This window comes from Balaenoptera acutorostrata, chromosome 4 (genome assembly GCF_949987535.1).
Source record: "Balaenoptera acutorostrata chromosome 4, mBalAcu1.1, whole genome shotgun sequence".
Classification (NCBI taxonomy): Eukaryota; Metazoa; Chordata; class Mammalia; order Artiodactyla; family Balaenopteridae; genus Balaenoptera; species Balaenoptera acutorostrata.
The window spans coordinates 36,165,239-36,187,019 of record NC_080067.1 but is presented as its reverse complement, the minus strand read 5'-3'; the positions used below and the strand labels follow the sequence as shown (position 1 = coordinate 36,187,019).

Genomic DNA, 21,781 nt, shown 5'->3' with positions numbered 1-21,781 from the left:
AGGATAGACGCTGGAAAATGGAGAGGAAGCATACACTATGTCTCAGCCGTGATTCGAAGAGAATCACATGATAGAAGTGGAGGAAAGAGAGGTTGAAAACCAAGAGAATGATGGTGTCATTGGCACGCCTGAAGCAAGGAAAGAGGATGCATCTGAGGGTGGACGTGACCTAGGGAAGCAGAGAGAGCTCCCACCGTCCTTTCGGCAGCGAGAAAAAAATCTCTCAGGTGTAAATCCTTGAATTCATGCCCACAGATACACAGAGATGCATCACGTTTATGCAAACGTGTTTTTCCTTTGTTTTTCAAATAGTTCAAAGGAGAAGGAAGCCATGGTGTCATCTTGTTTCTTTACAGCCTGATCTTCTCCAGAACATTTGAAAGGTAAATTCTACAAATATTTGCACAGGTATTTCCTATAGCTCCGGGGTCACATAAACAATGCTCTCTTGTGTTGGAAAATATTTTCATGCCTTATTGGAAACATGAGTGTAATTTTTTTCTAGTGGACACTCTTCCGTTGATGCATCCTTTTCTGTAGTTCAGTTTGGCCATATTCATGGGAGAGTGGATGTCATCAGAAAAGTTTGAATCTACTTTTCTAGCACAGTAGTAGGTTCCTTTTTCTTGTGGTTATAAATATTGGCAGATACCACTCAGGCTTATTTGTACAGTTTTCATAAATGAAAATATTTTAATGATTTCTATGTACGAGAAAAGATATACCCACAAATATTTATTTTGTCCCTATGAAATGCAAAGCCCTGTTCTTGGCACTGTGCGAAATACAAATAAAAGAGGATATGGCCCTGACCTCCTTGCAGGTTCCAGTTTGGGAAAAACCAGGGGTACACAGAGAGACTGAGCAAGTCCCAGGTGGTACTTGACGTGCCAAATGAAGTACAGAGACAATGAATCTTAACGGATTCCAGAGGAGGGAGGGGCCCCAACAGATAAGGTGGCCAAGGAAGGCTTCTGGGAAGAAACAGACTTTCTTCTGGACCCTGAGAAAAGGGTAAGCTTTTGAGAGTCAGAGAGAAACAGAGGGCCCCCAGAAAGGAAGAATTTCAAGCCTTGAAGCAGTGTTCCTGAAAACTTGTCTTTTGCATATCATACTTTTATGACCTATATTATTATTTGCTTAACAATGTCCTTAAATCAACACACACTTGGGACTTCCCTGGTGGTCCAGTGGTTAAGACTCTGTGCTTCCACTGCAGGGAAGGCACGGTTTCAATTGGGAACTAAGACCCCGCATGCTGTGTGGCACGGCCAAAAAATAAATAAAAGAAAAAGAATTCAAAATCAACAGACATTTAAATATCATCCTCTTCTTAAACATTAATATCCTCTAAATCATGTATTTGCTGTGCTAAAGAAAAAAAATGTATGAAACACATCACTGTAAAATTTTTTAAATGCTCCTATCTATACCACCTAACATCATGCCATAATTTAGCAAACGCTGCCCTGAATTATACCTGACGCTTGACCCACGTCTTTAGGTCTTATTCACGGAAGTGCTTGACCTTCCAGGCCTGTGAACAGGTTCGTTCAAGAACACATACAGCCCACATAACTCAGCATCTCCCTCTGGGTGACAACACGAGCGCTTTCCACCGCGATATTATACTGTCCTGGACGGAACCCTGACCCCTTGGCCCTGGTGAAACAGTAGAGGCTGCGGCCAAGACATGGGCTTAAGTCCCCAGCTGGTGGCTTCCACTTGAACAGTCTGGTCAACTCTGCCTTGGGCCAGCACTCTCTGGAGGGGTCACGTGTCACCACCCTAAGCCAAGCGTCCCTCGGCCCTCAGCGCAAACAGTTTTGCTACAGAGCCCAGCACCCACACGGAGCCCACACCCGGGGATTCTAACGTGTGAGGTCTGTCGCTTCGTCCTCCTCCCTGACCACGTATCGCTGGCTTCCCCCAACGGCATCCAGAGCTTGCCCAATCACCTCTGCAGCCCCAGTCCTAGAAGCTTTCCCAGCGACAGATGGAAACACGCCAGGCACATGGGAAGGACAGTGGCCAGGCAAAAGCCCAAGTTACTGCTGCTGTGCGTTGGGGGGTGGAGGGAGGAGAGGCTGCATGTCCCTGGAGCGTCGTCGTCTGTGAGTGCTGATGGCTCCTCCCGCTCTGCAGGCTTCAGAAGGACCTGGACGTCTCCACCGCTCCTCTGCTACGACCAAATGCTGGAGGTTTCCTGTGCAGCCAGGTGGGTTGGAAGACTTTGCCTTTTTTTTTTTTAATTTTTATTTATTTATTTATTTATTTTTGGCTGTGTTGGGTCTTCGTTTCTGTGCGAGGGCTTTCTCTAGTTGTGGCAAGCGGGGGCCACTCTTCATCGCGGTGCGCGGGCCTCTCACTATCGCGTCCTCTCTTATTGCGGAGCACAGGCTCCAGACGCGCAAGCTCAGTAGTTGTGGCTCACGGGCTTAGTTGCTCCGCGGCATGTGGGATCTTCCCAGACCAGGGCTCGAACCCGTGTCCCCTGCATTGGCAGGCAGATTCTCAACCACTGCGCCACCAGGGGAGCCCCGACTTTGCCTTTTTATTGTAGCATCTCAATTAGGCTTTTTTTTTTTCCTTTCAACTAAGTATATTCTCTCCTTAACTGAAGAGTGATCAAATTATCTTTGAAAAACTAAGATGCTCCCCTGAGTTTGTTATCAGATTCTGTCTTTCCACTTTCCATTACAGTCCTTTCTAGTTTACCTCTGAGAGCCTGCCATCCCTGAGATTCTAGAAACATTAGAAAATATCTTGACAAGACCCCCCAGGAGTCCCTAATAACTGAAAGAAAAGCACTATAAAAACTTCTTAGCTTCTTGCAGCTTAAATCACAACTATGGAAACCAAAGTTTAAAAAAAATATGAAGGGAGGAAGGGCCCATGGGGAGTTATGGGGCATGGCTCAAGGAAAAAAGATCAATAAACTCCTGTTTTAACACTACCAAACATTCATGACATACGTCTTCCCAGAATTATATATTGTGGGATTTCATTCTTTTCACTAAAAATGATACATTTTATGATTGTTAAAAGAAAAAAGAAATTAAGTCCTTGTGTCAACGCTACCTGAAATGTAAATATTTGTAAAATGTGTCATCTAGGCAGTTTTGAACATGATTTTAACTGGAAGAGCAAGTCCACACGTCTTTAACGGCTATCAGGAAGGAAAGTCTCAGGAAATGTTATGTGGGGTCCTGACCCGCAGTGACATCGGCTATTTGCAGTGGCGTAAGGACACTTCAGAGGATGATAGGCTTTCACAGGTGAGTGTGTCCCAATTCTCAACCACACCACCAGAGTGTCACTGTTTGGACAAGGCAATTCAAATCGGAGCTTCCTTTTTCCTTTACTACTTTCCTGCCTGCCTTCCACTTGCACATATAGACACACATGGAGATTTTTCAGCGTCTAAATGGAAATATCCAAGTTTACTTGCTTCATATTTTACTGTATATATTTTTATGTATACAGAGTATAGGTAGTACAGTAATATGCAAATAATTTTTAAACAATACTTGAAATATACAAATAAAGTCTCCCGGCATCCCCACTCATCAGAAATCAATACTGCCAGCAGAGAATGGTTACCTGCCCAACTGTTTATTATGCAAACGTGAATGCATATATTCTGTCTATTGCTCAAAGCTTTAAAAAAAAAATAACTGAAAAGAAAAGGGAATCCCACTTACGAAACACCTCTCAAAAAGCTTTCTAGCTCAGGGGATGTACAACCTCTGACAACCAGAAAGTAGACTGTGCTGTTGAAAAGCACAGCCAGAGAATTAAGTAAGATGTGGTTCTGTAAAAACAACCAGGAGAGAGAGTGAGGAAGCAAGTGTACCCACCCAAACCACAAATCAAAGATGTTTCTGTGATATTTTCACAAAAATTTCATTATAAAACCCAGAGAAGGCAAGGCAGATTCTATGAAAAGCAACACTTCTTTGGAGCGGCCCTAACACTAGCTGGGATGGAATTCAATGTGATGGTGACAAACCCCGCCCAGGCTCACCATCCACCAGCACCAAATGAGGCCCCATTGCTCAGAGCCTGTCCTTCACTCTCCTGGTTCCAGCTCAAAATCCCTTTCAACGTACAGGGCTTTACACTTTATCATGTCCTTTTATATCCATAGCTTCATCTGTCTTTCCTCCTACTGTTGGCTCCAGCTACAATGTGTTAATCATGAAATCAGCATCTCACAACACATACAAATCACGTCTGATAGCATTGGGAACGTAGTGTCTGACTTTCGCAGAATTAGTATATTTTGTGTATAAGCATGTCTTAAAAGTTTACCTAGTATTCCTTGAGTTTGGAATCTAGTCCATCATAGAAAAATGACACCAGAAACTAACATAACATTGTAAATCAACTATACTTCAATTTAAAAAAAGAAAAAGAAAAAATGAGAAGTGACAGATAAGCTAAAAGCAAAAGAAATGAACCCAATCCCATCACCCAGGGTCAATCCTCTCAGAAATGCTTCCTTCTCTTTCTCATATAAATATGTTCTATTCTACTCCTCTGAACCCTGCCTTTCTCATTTAACACTAACGTCCTTATATGCCAATGAATATATATCCTTCACCACATTTAATGGATGCAAAGATTTGCACTGTATGAATGCGAAGACTGTACTTTGAATATGCCCTAGACAGAGAATGGATTTGTTATTATTATAAAGTTCCTAATCATTTGTTCCAGACAATTTGGGAATTCATGTTAGAATTTGATATATATATATAATGACAAGGACAACTAAGCCAGAAATAGGGGACTTACAGGTTTCATTTTACATATTTTTCTTTTATTTCACCCATGCATGGTCACTTGAGGTCCATGGTAAAGCACTCTGTACCGATCAGAGCCCAATAACAGGCCAAGACTCAGTCTGGTAGGATACACTGGGGGCAAGTTTCAAGGAGTGAGGGTGCAAAAACCACAACAATTTTAGTGCTTTGTCTACTATTACAAAGCTCTTTCACAATATTATTTCACTGTATCCTCATTTTAAACTACAAAGATTTAGAAGTGTTTCTCATAGTTCTGTCATTTAAGTAGGTAATTCAAAAGCTTTGTCATATCTTCGCACCACCTCTGCTGTTATTTGCTTAATATTTTCCTTTAAATCAACTCATTTTTACAATTTGAATCTAACATTTTCTGCAGCAGTAATACAAACTATGGACTTGATATGCTATTTTTTTCTAATACATATTAAATAAATAAGTAAACATGTTTTGTTTTAAAGTTCACCCCTTGTGCCCTGACTTCCATGCCACATGCCACCAAGGGGCACGTGCACCATACTTTAGAAACCTGGTGTAAAAGTGGGGAGGTTCCCCTAACACGTGGAAAACAGCCCTGTCCTGGGAACCAGGAGACTTGGCTGGAGGCCTTGCCCTGCCACTCACAGGAGTGTGACTTGGGCCAGTCCCTTACCTGCTCTGAGCCTGCTTCCTCATCCACAGACTAATGTCCTAACACTTGCCCTGCAACCACATGACTGATGCGAACAGCAAACAAAATCATGAATGCTGAAGCCTGTTTGGAAAGCCCGAATGACCTCTCCACACATAAGGCTTTATAATAGATGATAAGGAATAACAGCAGAGTGTTTTATTCAGCCATGTTCATTCAGCATCTATTGATTGTGAGATTCTGTGTCCAATACAAAGAGGAGTTATACATGGGCCAATACCACATACATAAACTGAGTGCTATAGGAAGGATAGGCAATAAAAGCTAAATAACAGCGATCTTGACACTGGCTGCACATTGAAATCACCTGGAGGGTTTTGTTTTTTCAAGCGACTTTACTTTTTTAGAGCAGCTTTAGGCTCTCAGCAAAACTGAGTGGAAAGTGTTTACAAAGATTTCCATGTATCCCCTGTCCCTACACATACATGGCCTCCACATTATCAGTATCCATCACCAGAGTGGTACATTTGTTACAACTGATGAAGCTACACTGACATATCGCTATCATCCAAAGTCCATAGTTTACATTAGGGTTCACTCTTGGTGTTTACATTCTATGGGTTTGGACAAAGGTACAATGACATGTATCCACCATTATAGCATCATACAGAGTAGTTTCACTGCCTTAAAATTCCTCTGTGCCCTGCTGTGCAACCCTCCGTCCCCCCCAACCCCAGCCACCAATGATCTTTTTACTGTCTCCATAGTTTTGCCTTTTCCAGAAGGTTACCTAGTTGGAATCATAGAGTATGTAACCTTTTCAGATTGGCTTCTTTCACTTAATACTATGCATTTAAATTTCCTCCATGTATTTTCACAGTTTGATATCTCATTTCTTTATAGCACTGAATAATATTCCATTGGAATATTGTGAGTAACATTTCATTGAACAAATATTATTCTACTGATAAACCATGGTTTATTTATCCATTCACTTACAAAAGATATCTTGGCTGCTTCCAAGTTTTGGTAATTATGAATAAAGCTGCTATAAACATCCGTGTGCAGGTTTTTTGTGTGGATGTAAGTTTTCAACTCCTTTGGGTAAATACCAAGGAGGGCAAATGCTAGATCATATGGTATGTTTAGTTTTGTAAGAAACTACCAAAGTGCCTTCCAAACTGGCTGTGCCGTTTTACATTCCTACCAGCAATGGATGAGACGTCCTGTGGCCCTACATCCTTGCCAGCATTTGGTATTGTCAGTGTTCTGGATTTCGGCCATTCTAATAGGTGTGTAGTGGTATCTCAATTATTGTTTTTTTTTTTGCATTGCCCTGATAATATTATAGTATATGATGTGGAACATCTTTGCATATACTTATTTGCCATCTGTCTGTCTTCTTTGGTGAGGTGTCTGTTAGTCTTTGGTCCACTTGTAGAGCTTTTAAAACTATCAATGCCCAGGTCACCCTCCAGAACAGTATCAACTACACGTGTGTAGGACCTGTGTGCTCACACCCAGCCCCACACTTACAAGGTGCTGCACTTGGTTTGATGCTCTGTTGTCACTGCCTTAAAATTCTTAACACTTTTTCAACAAAGGCCCCCACTTTTTCATTTTGTACTGGACCCGACAAATTGTACAGCCTTGTCCTGTCCAATGACTCTGTTTATCTGGCCTGGAGAGCACCTGGGCATTGAATTTTTTTTAAGTCCTCAGGTGATTCTAATGTGCATCCAAGGCTAGAAACCTCTGTTCTGGAACAGGGCTGCTTAACCTCAGCACTACTGATATTTTGGACTGGATAATTCTTTGTGATGGGGGCTGTCCTGTGCATTATGGGATGTTTAGCAGCATCCTGGCTTTTACCCACTATGCCCCCCGCCCAGCGTGACAACCAAAAATGTCTTCAGACATTGCCAAATGTCCCCTGGGGGACAAAATTGCCCTGACTGAATCACTGCTCTAAAAAACGGAAAAAACAAAAACAACACAAAAAAAACTCGTTTGGCTTAGCTGATTAAATCCATGGTGTGCAGAACTGGAAAACTAGCTATTTCAACTGAAATTACAAGAAAGAGTATCTCCTTTCAATGAGTATCAGAAAGGTTGACAGCTTTCTATTCCTTTTTACCGTTTGCAAGGCTTTCAGGGCAAGTTTCAAACCTTATCTTAAATTAAAATTAAACAGGTGTTTGCTAAATAGCTACTAAGCTGCTCCAACAAAAGAAACTATATCAAAGGCTACGCGCCCCACCACCACCACCCCCGCCCCTGCTCCAAGAAAGAGAGTGAGAGAGAGAGAGAGAGAGAGAGAGAGAGAGAGAGCGAGCCTCAGAGAGTCAAGAATTCACAGCAATCCAGTGCTACCATTTTCCCTGGATCGCATTTCTTTTGATACAAGTCAGCTCTGACCAATAGTGCTACTAAATCATGCTCTAAAGAAAAATACCTGCAGAGCCTAAAATATCCTCCAATAATAAAGTGGGTGTTTGTTGGGACCTTAAAGTCAATCAAGAGGCCGAGGCCTAAGGTTAAAAAAAATAATAAATAAATAAATAAATAAGAGCTTTCCTGCCGGGAAGAGGGCAAAATGTACCCGACCTCAGGACCACCGTCCAAAGGCCTGCTCACAAATTGGAAGTAGGGCAAAGGATGGCGACAGGCCAGGTTAGCTTTTAAATCTACATAGAAATCACATCTACAAAGCTCCCATCTTTTCGAAAAGTGACTAATGTGGCTTTTCATCCTTTCTTCTTAGTGTCAGTGTTCTCTCCCCAGGGAGATGCCTATGAATCCTGCCCGCGGTAAAAATTGCCTGAAATTGTACACTAATGGCTTGAAACCCGGAGGATGTTTATTATGTTGTCTCTAACGTGCACTTGAAGCTTGGTTTCAGAACAAATGTATTAAAGAGCAAATATAGGCTGGTAGGTGGTATTCTTACTTGAACTGCTGAGATACATGACTATTAGGCATCCACATGTGTACACATAAAGTTTATTTAATCTGAAGGTGCTTTTTTACTTTCTATAGCAGCTCATTATATTCCAGGATCAAAGCAATCCACAACCCATCTATTATTACTAAAATAACTTTTACATAGAATGACTTTATGTATATAAGAATTTTATATTTTCTCATCATCCTCGAAGATGGTATTTTTTAAAGCTCATTTAGTCATTATATTGCCAACAGCCACTTGTGTAGAGCACATACTGTGTGCCAGGCTCTCTCTAAGCCACTGGTAACGATATCTTCTTTCATTTAATCCTCACTTCCACTCAAAGTTATAATCAGTGTTAGTTCAAGTGCACTGGCTGTTGTTTGGTCATTCATTTTAGAGATGAGAAAATCCAGACTGAGAAAAGTATAAGAAGTTGCCCTAGGCTACCAGCTAGGGAAGTGTCAGAGCCAGGGTTCTGACCCCAGACCCAGCTACATTCAAAGGCCCCTTCAGCCCACCGTGCCACGTTGCCTGTCATGATCATCTTGGCTTGTTTTCTGATAAAGTGGTAAATACAAAATGCCAGTTCTTGGCGTTATATCATCAGAAGTACTTTCGTAATCGGTCGCATCAATGTATTGGCATAAAGATGTAGATCTGTACTACATAGTCTGTAAGATCAGTCACAGGTACACTGCTGCTGAACCACAACAGTTAGATGGTAGCCAAATCATGGCTCAGTTTTAGAATGCATGACGGCTGTGCTCAACATCTAGAACTTTATCCATTGACTTCTAGGTTAAAGCAGTGGTGAGTTTGAGTTGATCATGAACTGCAGGTACTGGTAGCACATACCCTTTCAAGTATCCGTCACCCTTCACCTGTGGTTTGTCAGACCACATCTCTCACTTACGTGCTAGAAGGACAAGCTCAGTGGCACTCAGAGATGTGCTAACCAGAAGCCCCATCTGACTGCAGTGCGTACAGATGTCTAGTATTTCATAACGTTTTATCATAGAGCTTCTTGCAGAACAGCAATTTGCTCAGAAAAGAACCAGATGTGGTTCTAGGACAATGCTTTAAGCATCACTGGATTGAGGCTCTCACAGTTGCTCCCCTCTCTTTCTGCTCTGAGGCATGGTGACTCTGCACAGGACACATGAATATGCCAAAAGCATATAGGTTTAAGCATTTTATGGGCATTTAGGGACTCCCGCCTAGGGTGGGTGCTCTAAATCAGAAGATTCTATGTAGGCACTGGTAATAGAAACCAAATATAAGAAGGTTTCTGAGTTCAAAAGAAAACCAACGTGCTGCCTGACAGATTCTGCTGTCGAGGTGAAACCCCTCCTGTACCACTGCATCTGTCTTCCCGAAGTGAATCTCTTCTTACTCGGTGACAAAATTGCAGAGATTGCAAAAACACACGTCTTTCAGTCCCAATGTCACAGCCCAGTAGGTGAGATTAAAAAATAAAAAAGGAGCTCTCATTAGATGACATGGCAGGGCCCCCAGAGCCCAGCAGACGGATGGCTCCTGCAGCACACAGCCATCTCCCCTCAGGATGAGGCACTATTTTGAAGCCTCCCGTCACTTTTCTATTTGAAGGTACAGGTTTGAGTGTGAGGTTCCAATACCTAAGTGAGAACATAAAGCAGTTGGAGTCTAACACCATCTGGAAAGCCTTAGGAGGTTCACATTACCTTCGCACCTGCCACAGAGAAGAAAAATCAACTCTGGTTTTTAGAAGGGACTGAAGCCATTTAGGTCTTGCTGGATTTATTCCCCCGGCAGCCCTGGCAGAGCACATCACTATCCGAGTCCTACCCTCTTCCCTCTTTACATTTTCCCTTTAAAGAGACTGAAAGGAAGATATCCAAGCCTAAAAGTACCAGATGAAGCTCCACCCACTGTTCTCTACCACTGAGTCACTGAGGTAGTGCCCTGCAAACATGACAACATCCCTGCAAACTCACTGAGAGAAGTTACATCAACTCAAGTTCCAGGTGGCAGAGATGAGAGCCAGACCCCAAACAGTCATGCACACAAATTGTCACCAGGAATCAGCAAAGAAAACACAACATTTCCAACACCTTTCTCCGGTTCAGATCACCGGCTGGGGGCCTTGGGACTTTAACATCACGCTCGCTGTGAAAGGCATACTGTAAGAGCCATTGTTCTAGACAGCGGCATAGGAAAGAATTACGTGGACTCCATCCTCATCCTCTGGTGCTTAGAATTGTCCCATCCTTCTTCCTATCTTCATAACTTTACATTAAATGATACATGTTATGGAAGGCTTGATTGCTGCATGTAAGGCTGAACACACTGGGCTTATTACACTATGAGTGAATTTAAGGAGAAAGGTATTTTATTTATAGCACCACTGTATCACAATTTAATTTCCTTCTTACCATGGCAACATGAGGCAACACGCACAAATTCTGCATTGGTGGAATCTCACCGATAAAACATATTTAGAATCCTCCTTTGGGGGAGCTTAGCTGATAAATTGTGTCTAACCCAAAGCAATACAAATTCTTTTTTTTTTTGAATTTTATTTTATTTTTTAATACATCAGGTTCTTATTAGTTATCCATTTTATACACATCAGTGTATACATGTCAATCCCAATCGCCCAATTCATCACACCACCACCACCACCCCCTGCCACTTTCCCCCCTTGGTGTCCATACGTCTGTTCTCTACATCTGTGTCTCAACTTCTGCCCTGCAAACTGGTTCATCTGTACCATTTTTCTAGGTTCCACATAAATGCGTTAATATACGATATTTGTTTTTCTCTTTCTCACTTACTTCACTCTGTATGACAGTCTCTAGATCCATCCACGTCTCTACAAATGACCCAATTTTGTTCCTTTTTATGGCTGAGTAATATTCCATTGTATATATGGACCACATCTTCTTTATCCATTCGTCTGTAGATGGGCATTTAGGTTGCTTCCATGAATGGCTATTGTAAATAGTGCTGCAATGAACATTGGGGTGTATGTGTCTTTTTGAATTATGGTTGTCTCTGGGTATATGGCCAGTAGTGGGATTGTTGGGTCATATCGTAATTCTATTTTTAGTTTTTTAAGGAACCTCCATACTGTTCTCCATAGTGGCTGTATCCATTTACATTCCCACCAACAGTGCAAGAGGGTTCCCTTTTCTCCACACCCTCTCCAGCATTTGTTGTTTGTAGATTTTCTGATGAAGCCCATTCTTACTGGTGTGAGGTGATACCGCGTAGTAGTTTTGATGTGTATTTCTCTAATAATTAGTGATGTTGAGCAGCTTTTCATGTGTTTCTTGCCCATCTGTATGTCTTCATTGGAGAAATGTCTATTTATGTCTTCTGCCAATTTTTTGATCGGGTTGTTCATTTTTTTAATATTGAGCTGCATGAGCTGCTTATAAATTTTGGAGATTAATCCTTTGTCCGTTGATTCGTTTGCAAATATTTTCTCCCATTCTGAGGGTTGTCTTTTCATCTTGTTTGTAGTTTCCTTTGCTTTGCAAAAGCTTTTAAGTTTCATTAGGTCCCATTTGTTTATTTTTGTTTTTATTTCCATTACTCTAGGAGGTGGATCAAAAAAGATCTGGCTGTGATTTATGTCAAAGAGTGTTCTTCCTATGTTTTCCTCTAAGAGTTTTATAGTGTCCGGTCTTATATTTAGGTCTCTAATCCATTTTGAGTTTATTTTTGTGTATGGTGTTAGGGAGTGTTCTAATTTCATTCTTTTACATGTAGCTGTCCAGCTTTCCCAGCACCACTTACTGAACAGACTGTCTTTTCTCCACTGTATATCCTTGCCTCCTTTGTCATAGATTAGTTGACTATAGGTGCGTGGGTTTATCTCTGGGCTTTCTATCCTGTTCCATTAATCTATGTTTCTGTTTTTGTGCCAGTACCATACTGTCTTGATTACTGCAGCCTTGTAGTATACTCTGAAGTCAGGGAGTCTGATTCCTCCAGCTCCGTTTTTTTCCCTCAAGACTGCTTTGGCTATTCGGGGTCTTTGGTGTCTCCATACAAATTTTAAGATTTTTTGTTCTACTTCTATAAAAAACGCCATTGGTAATTTGACAGGGATTGCACTGAATCTGTAGATTGCTTTGGGTAGTATAGTCACTTTCACAATATTTATTCTTCTAATCCAAGAACATGGTATATCTCTCCATCTGTTTGTATCATCTTTAATTTCTTTCATCAGTGTCTTATAGTTTTCTGCATACAGGTCTTTTGTCTCCCTAGGTAGGTTTATGCCTAGGTATTTTATTCCTTTTATTGCAATGGTAAATGGGAGTGTTTCCTTAATTTCTCTTTCAGATTTTTCATCATTAGTGTATAGGAATGCAAGAGATTTCTGTGCATTAATTTTGTATCCTGCAACTTTGCCAAATTCATTGATTAGCTCTAGTAGTTTTCTGGTGGCATCTTTATGATTCTCTATGTATAGTATCATGTCATCTGCAAACAGTGACAGTTTTACTTCTTCTTTTCCAATTTGTATTACTTTTATTTCTTTTTCTTCTCTGATTGCCATGGCTAGGACTTCCATAACTATGCTGAATAATAGTGGTGAGAGTGGACATCCTTGTCTTGTTCCTAATCTTAGAGGAAATGCTTTCACTTTTTCACCATTGAGAATGATATTTGCTGTGGGTTTGTCATATATGGCCTTTATTATGTTGAGGTAGTTTCCCTCTATGCCCACTTTCTGGAGAGTTTTTATCATAAATGGGTGTTGAATTTTGTCAAAAGCTTTTTCTGCATCTATTGAGATGATTGTATGGTTTTTATTCTTCAGTTTGTTAATATGGTGTATCACATTGATTGATTTGCGTATATTGAAGAATCCTTGCATCCTTGGATAAATCCCACTTGATCATGGTGTATGATCCTTTTAATGTGTTGCTGGATTCTGTTTGCTAGTGTTTTGTTGAGGATTTTTGCATCTATATTCATCAGTGATATTGGTCTGTAATTTTCTTTTTTTGTACTACCTGTGTCTGGTTTTGGTATCAGGGTGATGGTGGCCTCATAGAATGAGTTTGGGAGTGTTCCTTCCTCTGCAATTTTTTGGAAGAGTTTGAGAAGGATGGGTGTTAGCTCTTCTCTAAATGTTTGATAGAATTCACCTGTGAAGCCATCTGGTCCTGGACTTTTGTTTGTTGGAAGATTTTTTTTTTAAATTTTTATTTATTTATTTATGGCTGTGTTGGGTCTTCGTTTCTGTGCGAGGGCTTTCTCTCGTTGCGGCAAGTGGGGGCCACTCTTCATTGCAGTGCGCGGGCCTCTCATTATCGCAGCCTCTCTTGTTGCAGAGCACAGGCTCCAGACGCGCAGGCTCAGTAATTGTGGCTCACGGGCCTAGTCGCTCCGCGGCATGTGGGATCCTCCCAGACCAGGGCCCGAACCCGTGTCCCCTGCATTGGCAGGCAGACTTTCAACCACTGCGCCACCAGGGAAGCCCTGTTGGAAGATTTTTAATCACAGTTTCTATTTCAGTGTTTGTGATTGGTCTGTTCATATTTTCTATTTCTTCCTGGTTCAGTCTTGGAAGGTTATACCTTTCTAAGAATTTGTCCATTTCTTCCAGGTTGTCCATTTTATTGGCATAGAGTTGCTTGTAGTAGTCTCTTAGGATGCTTTGTATTTCTGCGGTGTCTGTTGTAACTTCTCCTTTTTCATTTCTAATTTTATTGATTTGAGTCCTCCCCCTCCTTTTCTTGATGAGTCTGGCTAATGGTTTATCAATTTTGTTTATCTTCTCAAAGAACTAGCTTTTAGTTTTATTGATCTTTGCTATTGTTTTCTTTGTTTCTATTTCATTTATTTCTGTTCTGATCTTTATGATTTCTTTCCTTCTGCTAACTTTGGGTTTTGTTTGTTCTTCTTTCTGTAGTTCCTTTAGATGTAAGGTTAGATAGTTTATTCGAGATTTTTCTTGTTTCTTGAGGTAGGTTTGTATTGCTGTAAACTTCCCTCTTAGAACTGCTTTTGCTGCATCCCATAGGTTTTGGATCATCGTGTTTTCATTGTCATTTGTCTCTAGGTATTTTTTGATTTCCTCTTTGCTTTCTTCAGTGATCTCTTGGTTATTTAGTAACGTATTATTTAGCCTCCATGTGTTTGTGGATTTTACGGGTTTTTTTTTTTCCCCCGTAATTGATTTCTAATCTCATAGTGTTTTGGTCAGAAAGGATGCTTGATATGATTTCAATTTTCTTAAATTTACTGAGGCTTGATTTGTGACCCAAGATGTGATCTATCCTGGAGAATGTTCCATGTACACTTGAGAAGAAAGTGTAATCTGCTGTTTTTGGATGGAATGTCCTATAAATATCAATTAAATCTATCTGGTCTATTGTGTCATTTAAAACTTGTGTTTCCTTATTAATTTTCTGCTTGGATGATCTTTCCATTGGTGTAAATGAGGTGTTAAAGTCCCCCACTATTATTGTGTTACTGTCGATTTCCTCTTTTATAGCTGTTAGCAGTTGCCTTATGTATTGAGGCACTCCTGTGTTGGGTGCATATATATTTATAATTGTTATATCTTTTTCTTGGATTGATCCCTTGATCATTATGAAGTGTCCTTCCTTGTCTCTTGTAACATTCTTTATTTTAAAGTCTATTTTATCTGATATGAGTATTGCTACTCCAACTTTCTTTTGATTTCCATTTGCATGGAATATCTTTTTCCATCCCCTCACTTTCAGTCTGTATGTGTCCCTAGGTCTGAAGTGGGTCTCTTGTAGACAGCATATATATGGGTCTTGTTTTTGTATCCATTCAGCCAGCCTGTGTCTTTTGACTGGAGCATTTATTCCATTCACATTCAAGGTAATTATCTATATGTATGTTCCTATTGCTGTTTTCTTAATTGTTATGGGTTTGTTTTTGTAGGTCCTTTTCTTCTCTTGCATTTCCCACTTAGAGAAGTTCCTTTAGCATTTGTTGTAGAGCTTTTTTGGTGGTGCTGAATTCTCTTAGCTTTTGCTTGTCTGTAAAGCTTTTGACTTCTCCGTCGAATCTGAATGAGATCCTTGCCAGGTAGAGTAATCTTGGTTGTAGGTTCTTCCCTTTCATCACTTTAAATATATCATGCCACTCGCTTCTGGCTTGTAGAGTTTCTGCCTAGAAATCAGCTGTTAACCTTATGGGAGTTCCCTTGTATGTTATTTGTCATTTTTCCCTTGCTGCCTTCAATAATTTTTCTTTGTCTTTAATTTTTGTCAATTTGATTACTCTGTGTCTCGGCGTGTTTCTCCTTGGGTTTATCCTGCCTGGGACTGTCTGCGCTTCCTGGACTAGAGTGGCTATTTCTTTTCCCATGTTAGGGAAGTTTTCAACTATAATCTCTTCAAATATTTTCTGGGGTCCTTTCTCTCTCTCTTCTCCTTCTGGGACCCCTATAATGCAAATGTTGTTGTGTTTAATGTTGTCCCAGAGGTCTCTTAGGCTGTCTTCATTTCTTTTCATTCTCTTTTCTTTATTCTGTTCTGCAGCAGTGGATTCCACCATTCTGTCTTCCAGGTCACTTTTCCATTCTTTTGCCTCAGTTATTCTGCTATTGATTCTTTCTAGCGTATTTTTAATTTCAGTTATTGTATTGTTCATCTCTGTTCATTTGTTCTTTAATTCTTCTAGGTGTTTGTTCTTTAATTCTTCTAGGTCTCTGTTAAACATTTCTTGCATCTTCTCGATCTTTGCCTCCATTCTTTTTCCGAGGTCCTGGATCATCTTCACTATCATTATTCTGAATTCTTTTTCTGGAAGGTTGCCTATCTCCACTTCATTCAGTTGTTTTTCTGGGGTTTTATCTTGTTCCTTCATCTGGTACATAGCCCTCCGCCTTTTCATCTTGTCTATCCTTCTGTGAATGTGGTTTTTGTTCCACAGGCTGCAGGATTGTAGTTCTTCTTTCTTCTGCTGTCTGCCCTTTGGTGATGAGGTTATCTAAGAGGCTTGTGCAAGCTTTCTGATGTGTGGGGCTGAGTTCCCTCCCTGTTGGTTTTTTGGTCTGAGGCGACCCAATTCTGGAGCCTACCTGGCTCTTTGGTGGGGCTAATGGCAGACTGTGGGAGGGCTCACGCCAAGGAGTACTTCCCAGAACTTCTGCTGTCAGTGTCCTTGTCCCCTCGGTGAGCCACAGCCACCCCCCCCCACCTCTGCAGGCGACCCTCCAACACTAGCAGGTAGGTCTGGTTCAGTCTCCTATGGGGGTCACTGGTCCTTCCGCTGAGTCCCGATGCACACACGACTTTGTGTGTGCCCTCCAAGAGTGGAGTCTCTGTTTCCCCCCAGTCCTGTCGAAGGCCTGCAATCAAATCCCACTAGCCTTCAAAGTTTGATTCTCTAGGAATTCCTCCTCCTGTTACCGGACCCCCAGGTTGGGAAGCCTGACGTGGGGCTCAGAACCTTCCCTCCAGTGGGTGGACTTCTGTGGTGTAAGTGTTCTCCAGTTTGTGAGTCACCCACCCAGCAGTTATGGGATTTGTTTTTATTGTGATTGTGCCCCTCCTACCATCTCATTGTGGCTTCTCCTTTGTCTTTGGATGTGGGGTATCTTTTTTGGTGCGTTCCAGTGTCTTCCTGTTGATGACTTTTCAGCATTTAGTTGTGATTCCCATGCTCTTGCAAGAGGAGTAAACGCACATCCCTCTACTCCACCATCTTGAACCCACAATACAAATTCTTAACAGAAGATTCCAGTCAAACAGATTACATGGTGCTCAGAGGAATGAAAGGGGCATGATATTTGGCTGGGTTCCATTGGGAGGTGCTCAGTTTTGGTTTTGTGGGACTCCCTTTAAACCAGGTATGTTCTCAGCTGTAATCCGAAGGCTCACCCCTTGGAGTTAAAACCCAAAGTGCTGTGACAGACATTTTCCTCTTGACCAGAGTCTCTCAAGACAAGCGGGACTTTGCCTGCTTAGTGTGGGGTCTGTGGCTGGTCACTTTGGGTGCTGGAGATTGTTATATTTATGACCACTTCATTTTCCTCCTACTTTAATAAAATCTTGAGTAGCTTTGAGTTCAGGAAAGAAACCCATTGCATTGTTGCATAAAATCACAACAGTGTGGTGTCAGCCCTTTGCGGAGTATGAATCTGAGCGCCTGTTGAATTTTGCCTACGTTACAAAGATTCCATGAAACAATATCATACAGTCTATTACATCCACCCACACATAATTTACAGGAAATTTCTTTGGTTTAAAATCAGCCAGAACATCGACCTGAAGTTCAAATGGAGTGGCTTTTTATTACAAACAGCCCTCAGTTTCCTAATTGGTTTATCCATGTGTTCCAACCTTAACAATCCCAAGTCACGTGGATCATATTTTGATTACACATAACCTTAGTACAGGAGGTACCATCGCAAGAAGGCCTGAGAAAGAAAGAGCTTATTTTGTAACTAATGAATGGTGACAGTGTTCTTTGGAACTTGGGGGTGGCTCCTGGAACGTAAACACATGGCGCTGCTTCAGTGGCACATTCTCTGTGTTTTATTTCCGACGTAGCCAGTGGGCGACTTGCCCCACGTTTGTTGTGTGAGAGGTTCATGTTATACTCAGCCCAGAGGGGCCAGTGCTGGTGTGGCAGACGAGCAACTCCTGCACCCACTATGAGCATATCCAGACTGGGGTGCTGGGCTTGCACCCCTTTTTCCAACTGTCAACTAAAACTGAGGTCATTTCTTTTAAACACAGTAATATAATTTTTCTCCAGTAGCTGAAGAGAAAAGCTTAAAGACAAAAGCACCTCTGATTCACCCACTCACCCACAACTGAAGAATTTAAACTCTAGAAAAAGGAAGAGATTTGAATAGAACTATTGAGAAATCAAAATGTCAAGTTATTAGCCTTTAGTACTTGGGTTTACAAAACACATGATCATTTTCTCAAAGATGGATTTTCCACACAAAAGAATTTGCTCCTGAGCACACAGGACAACTTGAAGGACTGAGAAGAAAAGAAACAGAACTGAATCCTTTTGTTATGGGAAGACGTGCCAGGGCTGAGGGTCCAGAGCTCTCCCTGGCATCGTGTGAAAATGATGGGGGTTTCCATGTAGCTCATGTTTGTCTCTTTAAGTAGAAAAAAAGAATTTTTTTTTAACATTAAGAGTTTCAATGGCATTTTAAAAAAATGTGCTTCCCTGCCTCTTCAAACAAAATGGGAGACATCATTGAGAAAAATACACTGTAATATCGAGATACCCTCAGGGGCTACTGCAGTGTGTAGGACCCTTTATTACGGCACCTCCCAGAGTGGTGTTTTTGTGAATCTAATGCACTACCTTGAAAATTCAAGGCTGAAGTGACAGTTGCCTGGAAAAACCAGATAACAAGCTGCTTAAAACAGTGAACTTCACATTATAGGTAATATTAAACTAGTACACTCAGCTCTAAGTACCTCTTCACAATTGATCTACACGTTAACACGCAGATATATGTATATCTGTGTGAGTGTGAGGGTGTGTGCGTCCCCCTTATTTCCCAGAAGCTTTTTTCTGTATTCAAAATATTCACTGTTTCCATATTCTAAATAGTCTCTTTTTCCTATATTCTAAATGGTTAGTGCTGCCAGAATGACCACCTGCTGAATGAAATACTGTCCTACCTTGGGAACGGGGGTAAATACACTAGTCAACAACAAAGACCACTTGACGTTCTCCTGTTCCACCCCTACATTTCTATTTCAGTTTATCTATTTATTCTCCACCTCCTTTCCAAACTGAACTGAGGTGGTCCCACCTCCTCCGTGAGCCCATCCCCAAAATGTTATAAAATACAATCCATGCAGAGAAAAACTGCAGCATCACCACCACGCCATTCATAAATGTAAATTCATTCATGATGAAGCTTTCATTTGAAATCTTCCTTCACACACTGCGCCCTGCACAGCTCCCCGACAACGCCAAGCCTCCAAGCTGCTTTTTGATCCTGATGCCATATCAGCATCTTTCACAGTGTGGCCAGATCTCTATGTGCATCTGCATCCCCCTCTCCCCTTGCAGGTGGGCAGCATGCTGAAGACTCCTAAGTTACCTATTTGGCTGTGCAACATCAACGGAAATTACAGCGTCCTTTTTAGCACAAACAGGCAGCTGTTATCAGACTGGAAAGTGGAGCGCCTCTTTGATCTGTACTTCTACAGTGGCCAGCCCGCACAGAACAAGCCTGCGCACCTTACCGTAGGTGAGCATTCCAGATCCCAAGTGCCCTGAGCTTTAATGTGCTCAGAGAGATGCAGCTACCGCCGGTTCACAGCTCATGCTAGCTCTGCAGGAAGGTGTAGAAGTGTGATCTCTGAAATGAAACCTAGGCATCGATTCCACGGGCCTAACCTAAGCATTGTAACGTGGGAATTCTAAACCTGCTTTAAATAAGGGTAGGGGGTCTAGAAGTAGCACAGAGGAACCAACAACTTGTAGGTAAGAGAAAAAACAAAAGGTTGAGAGTCAGATTTCCAAAAAAGTCTTCCCTGGGGTCTTCTATCTGTGAGCACAAGGCATGTAATGCCCAAGGAAAGAACTAGAAAAACAAAGGGATAGGGGCGGGGGGGTTCCAATTGGTCTATTCTATCCCAAGAACAAACATCAGATGATCAATCATCCCGGGACATAGTAACAAAACTGAGAGGGCATTTGTGTTCAGATTAGTTCAAAAAGCATTTTTGAGGTCTACTAAGACGCAACCACCGTGCCAGCCACTAGGAAAGCAACGATAACGAAGGCACAGTCCCAGCAAACCTTAGAGGTTCTGGTCCAAGGGCGACCACACAATCCATTTCAATTCCCACCATATTTTTTTAAACACATGAGGAAAAAAGACCAATCTTAAGATGTCTTCAAACATTAGCCTTTTGGACAAGGGAAAAACCATGGTGAGACTGGGAGGCTGTATCTGGTACCTCGGCACCATAGATGGAGCCTTGTTGATTTGATGTCTGACTCTTTGCATTTAGTATCACAGGTCTGGTGTTAAGCAACTTTTCATCATTATGACTAAATTTGGAGAAGTATCTTAGTGACTGCTTTATCTGTGTAACTCCTAATTCTTTTTCTTTAATTATGAGAAATATCTATGTAGATATAGAGATATACATGAGCCCATTTCATTTAGTGGGACACTGACAATACATTCCTTAAAATATATTATCGTTTCTACTTTACTCTCTTCTTCGAGGAAAGCATCGTTTTTTGTTTTTATTAGCTCACATGCATGGCAAGCATTCTGTTCCGGGCACTGTGTTGAAAACTTTACGTACATTATCCCATTAAATTCTCCCAACAGTCAGCTGAGGTAGATACTATGATATTTATTTTACGTAGAGGAAACTGAAGTGGCCAAAAAATGATTCCTAATTGAGTAAATGAGGCTGAGAGATATTAAGTACCCTTAAGTACCCTCTCAAGTTGGTCTCAATGTCATTTGAGACCAACCTGGGCCTGGAACTCAGTTCTTGACTACCTCATGAGAATACTTTGCCCTTCACCCCAAAATGCAAAGGTACTCTTAGAAGCATTGAGAAGTGGTAAGCTCTCTCTTTTCTTGTTTTTCCTGACAACATCCGGTGACCTACACCCGGCTCTACGTGTCCCATCTGGTGCTGGACCATGCCATTACATGTCATCAATATTCCGTTTCCAAACTCTACAACAACCCAGGTTATGATGGTCGTGTTTTGTATGGGGCGAGTCTGAATACCATCATCTACTAGAATCCCCCTCTGCTTACCCAGTTCTAGGAACACAGCTTGCTGAGCCCAACTCCTGCCCACCCATCCTACATTCCTTCCTTCCTGGCTTCCTCCAAAATGGTATACATAGGCTGGGGTCTAAATGCTGGCTGTTCCCCCCGATAGATACTCACTCCCATCACTGGGAAAGAGTCCGACATGAAGATGAACACAGGCCAGGAAGACGGTTTTCTCCAGTGGAGATGGCAATCAGAAGCAAGTGGAGAGAGGCCACCATCAACTGGAATGGAACTGTTCCCCTTTTCTAAAGAGAAAGCCAGGATGTGCAATGACGTCTGAAGTGTCAGCACCGCTGGGATACAAAGCCTAACTGGGGGAGAGACCATTTCACATCTACATTCCTCATGCCGAAGCCCCACCAAACCCCGCCCCCCGTGAGCGGTCTGTTCTTTCTTTGGTCCTCTGTGAACTCTCTGCAGTTGCTACATCAGTGCTGTAGGAGACATACAGGCCACTTATTGCAGCACCTGGAACGTGTGTCCTCTATACTCACCTAGACCGGTGCCTTCATTTTTATTCAAAAGAGAAACTGAAGTCTCTTTCCTTCTCGTCCTCTCCAAATTCCTCTCTTCTCGGGGTGATTCTCCCCGGGGATTATGGAAGCAGGGAGCTA

The 21,781-nt window shown here is 41.7% G+C and overlaps 1 protein-coding gene across 1 annotated transcript in view; it reads left to right on the top strand.

Moving 5' to 3' along the window:
• Positions 1-21,416, top strand: part of MINDY4B (MINDY family member 4B) — a 40,635-nt gene extending 19,219 nt beyond the window's left edge. The window contains exons 8-12 of the mRNA XM_028167982.2: positions 313-383; positions 2,146-2,218; positions 3,117-3,278; positions 19,424-19,604; positions 21,274-21,416. Coding sequence (XP_028023783.2) covers positions 313-383; positions 2,146-2,218; positions 3,117-3,278; positions 19,424-19,604; positions 21,274-21,416 — 630 coding nt within the window. The remainder of the gene's footprint in view (positions 1-312; positions 384-2,145; positions 2,219-3,116; positions 3,279-19,423; positions 19,605-21,273) is intronic.
• The last annotated feature ends 365 nt before the right edge of the window (positions 21,417-21,781 follow it).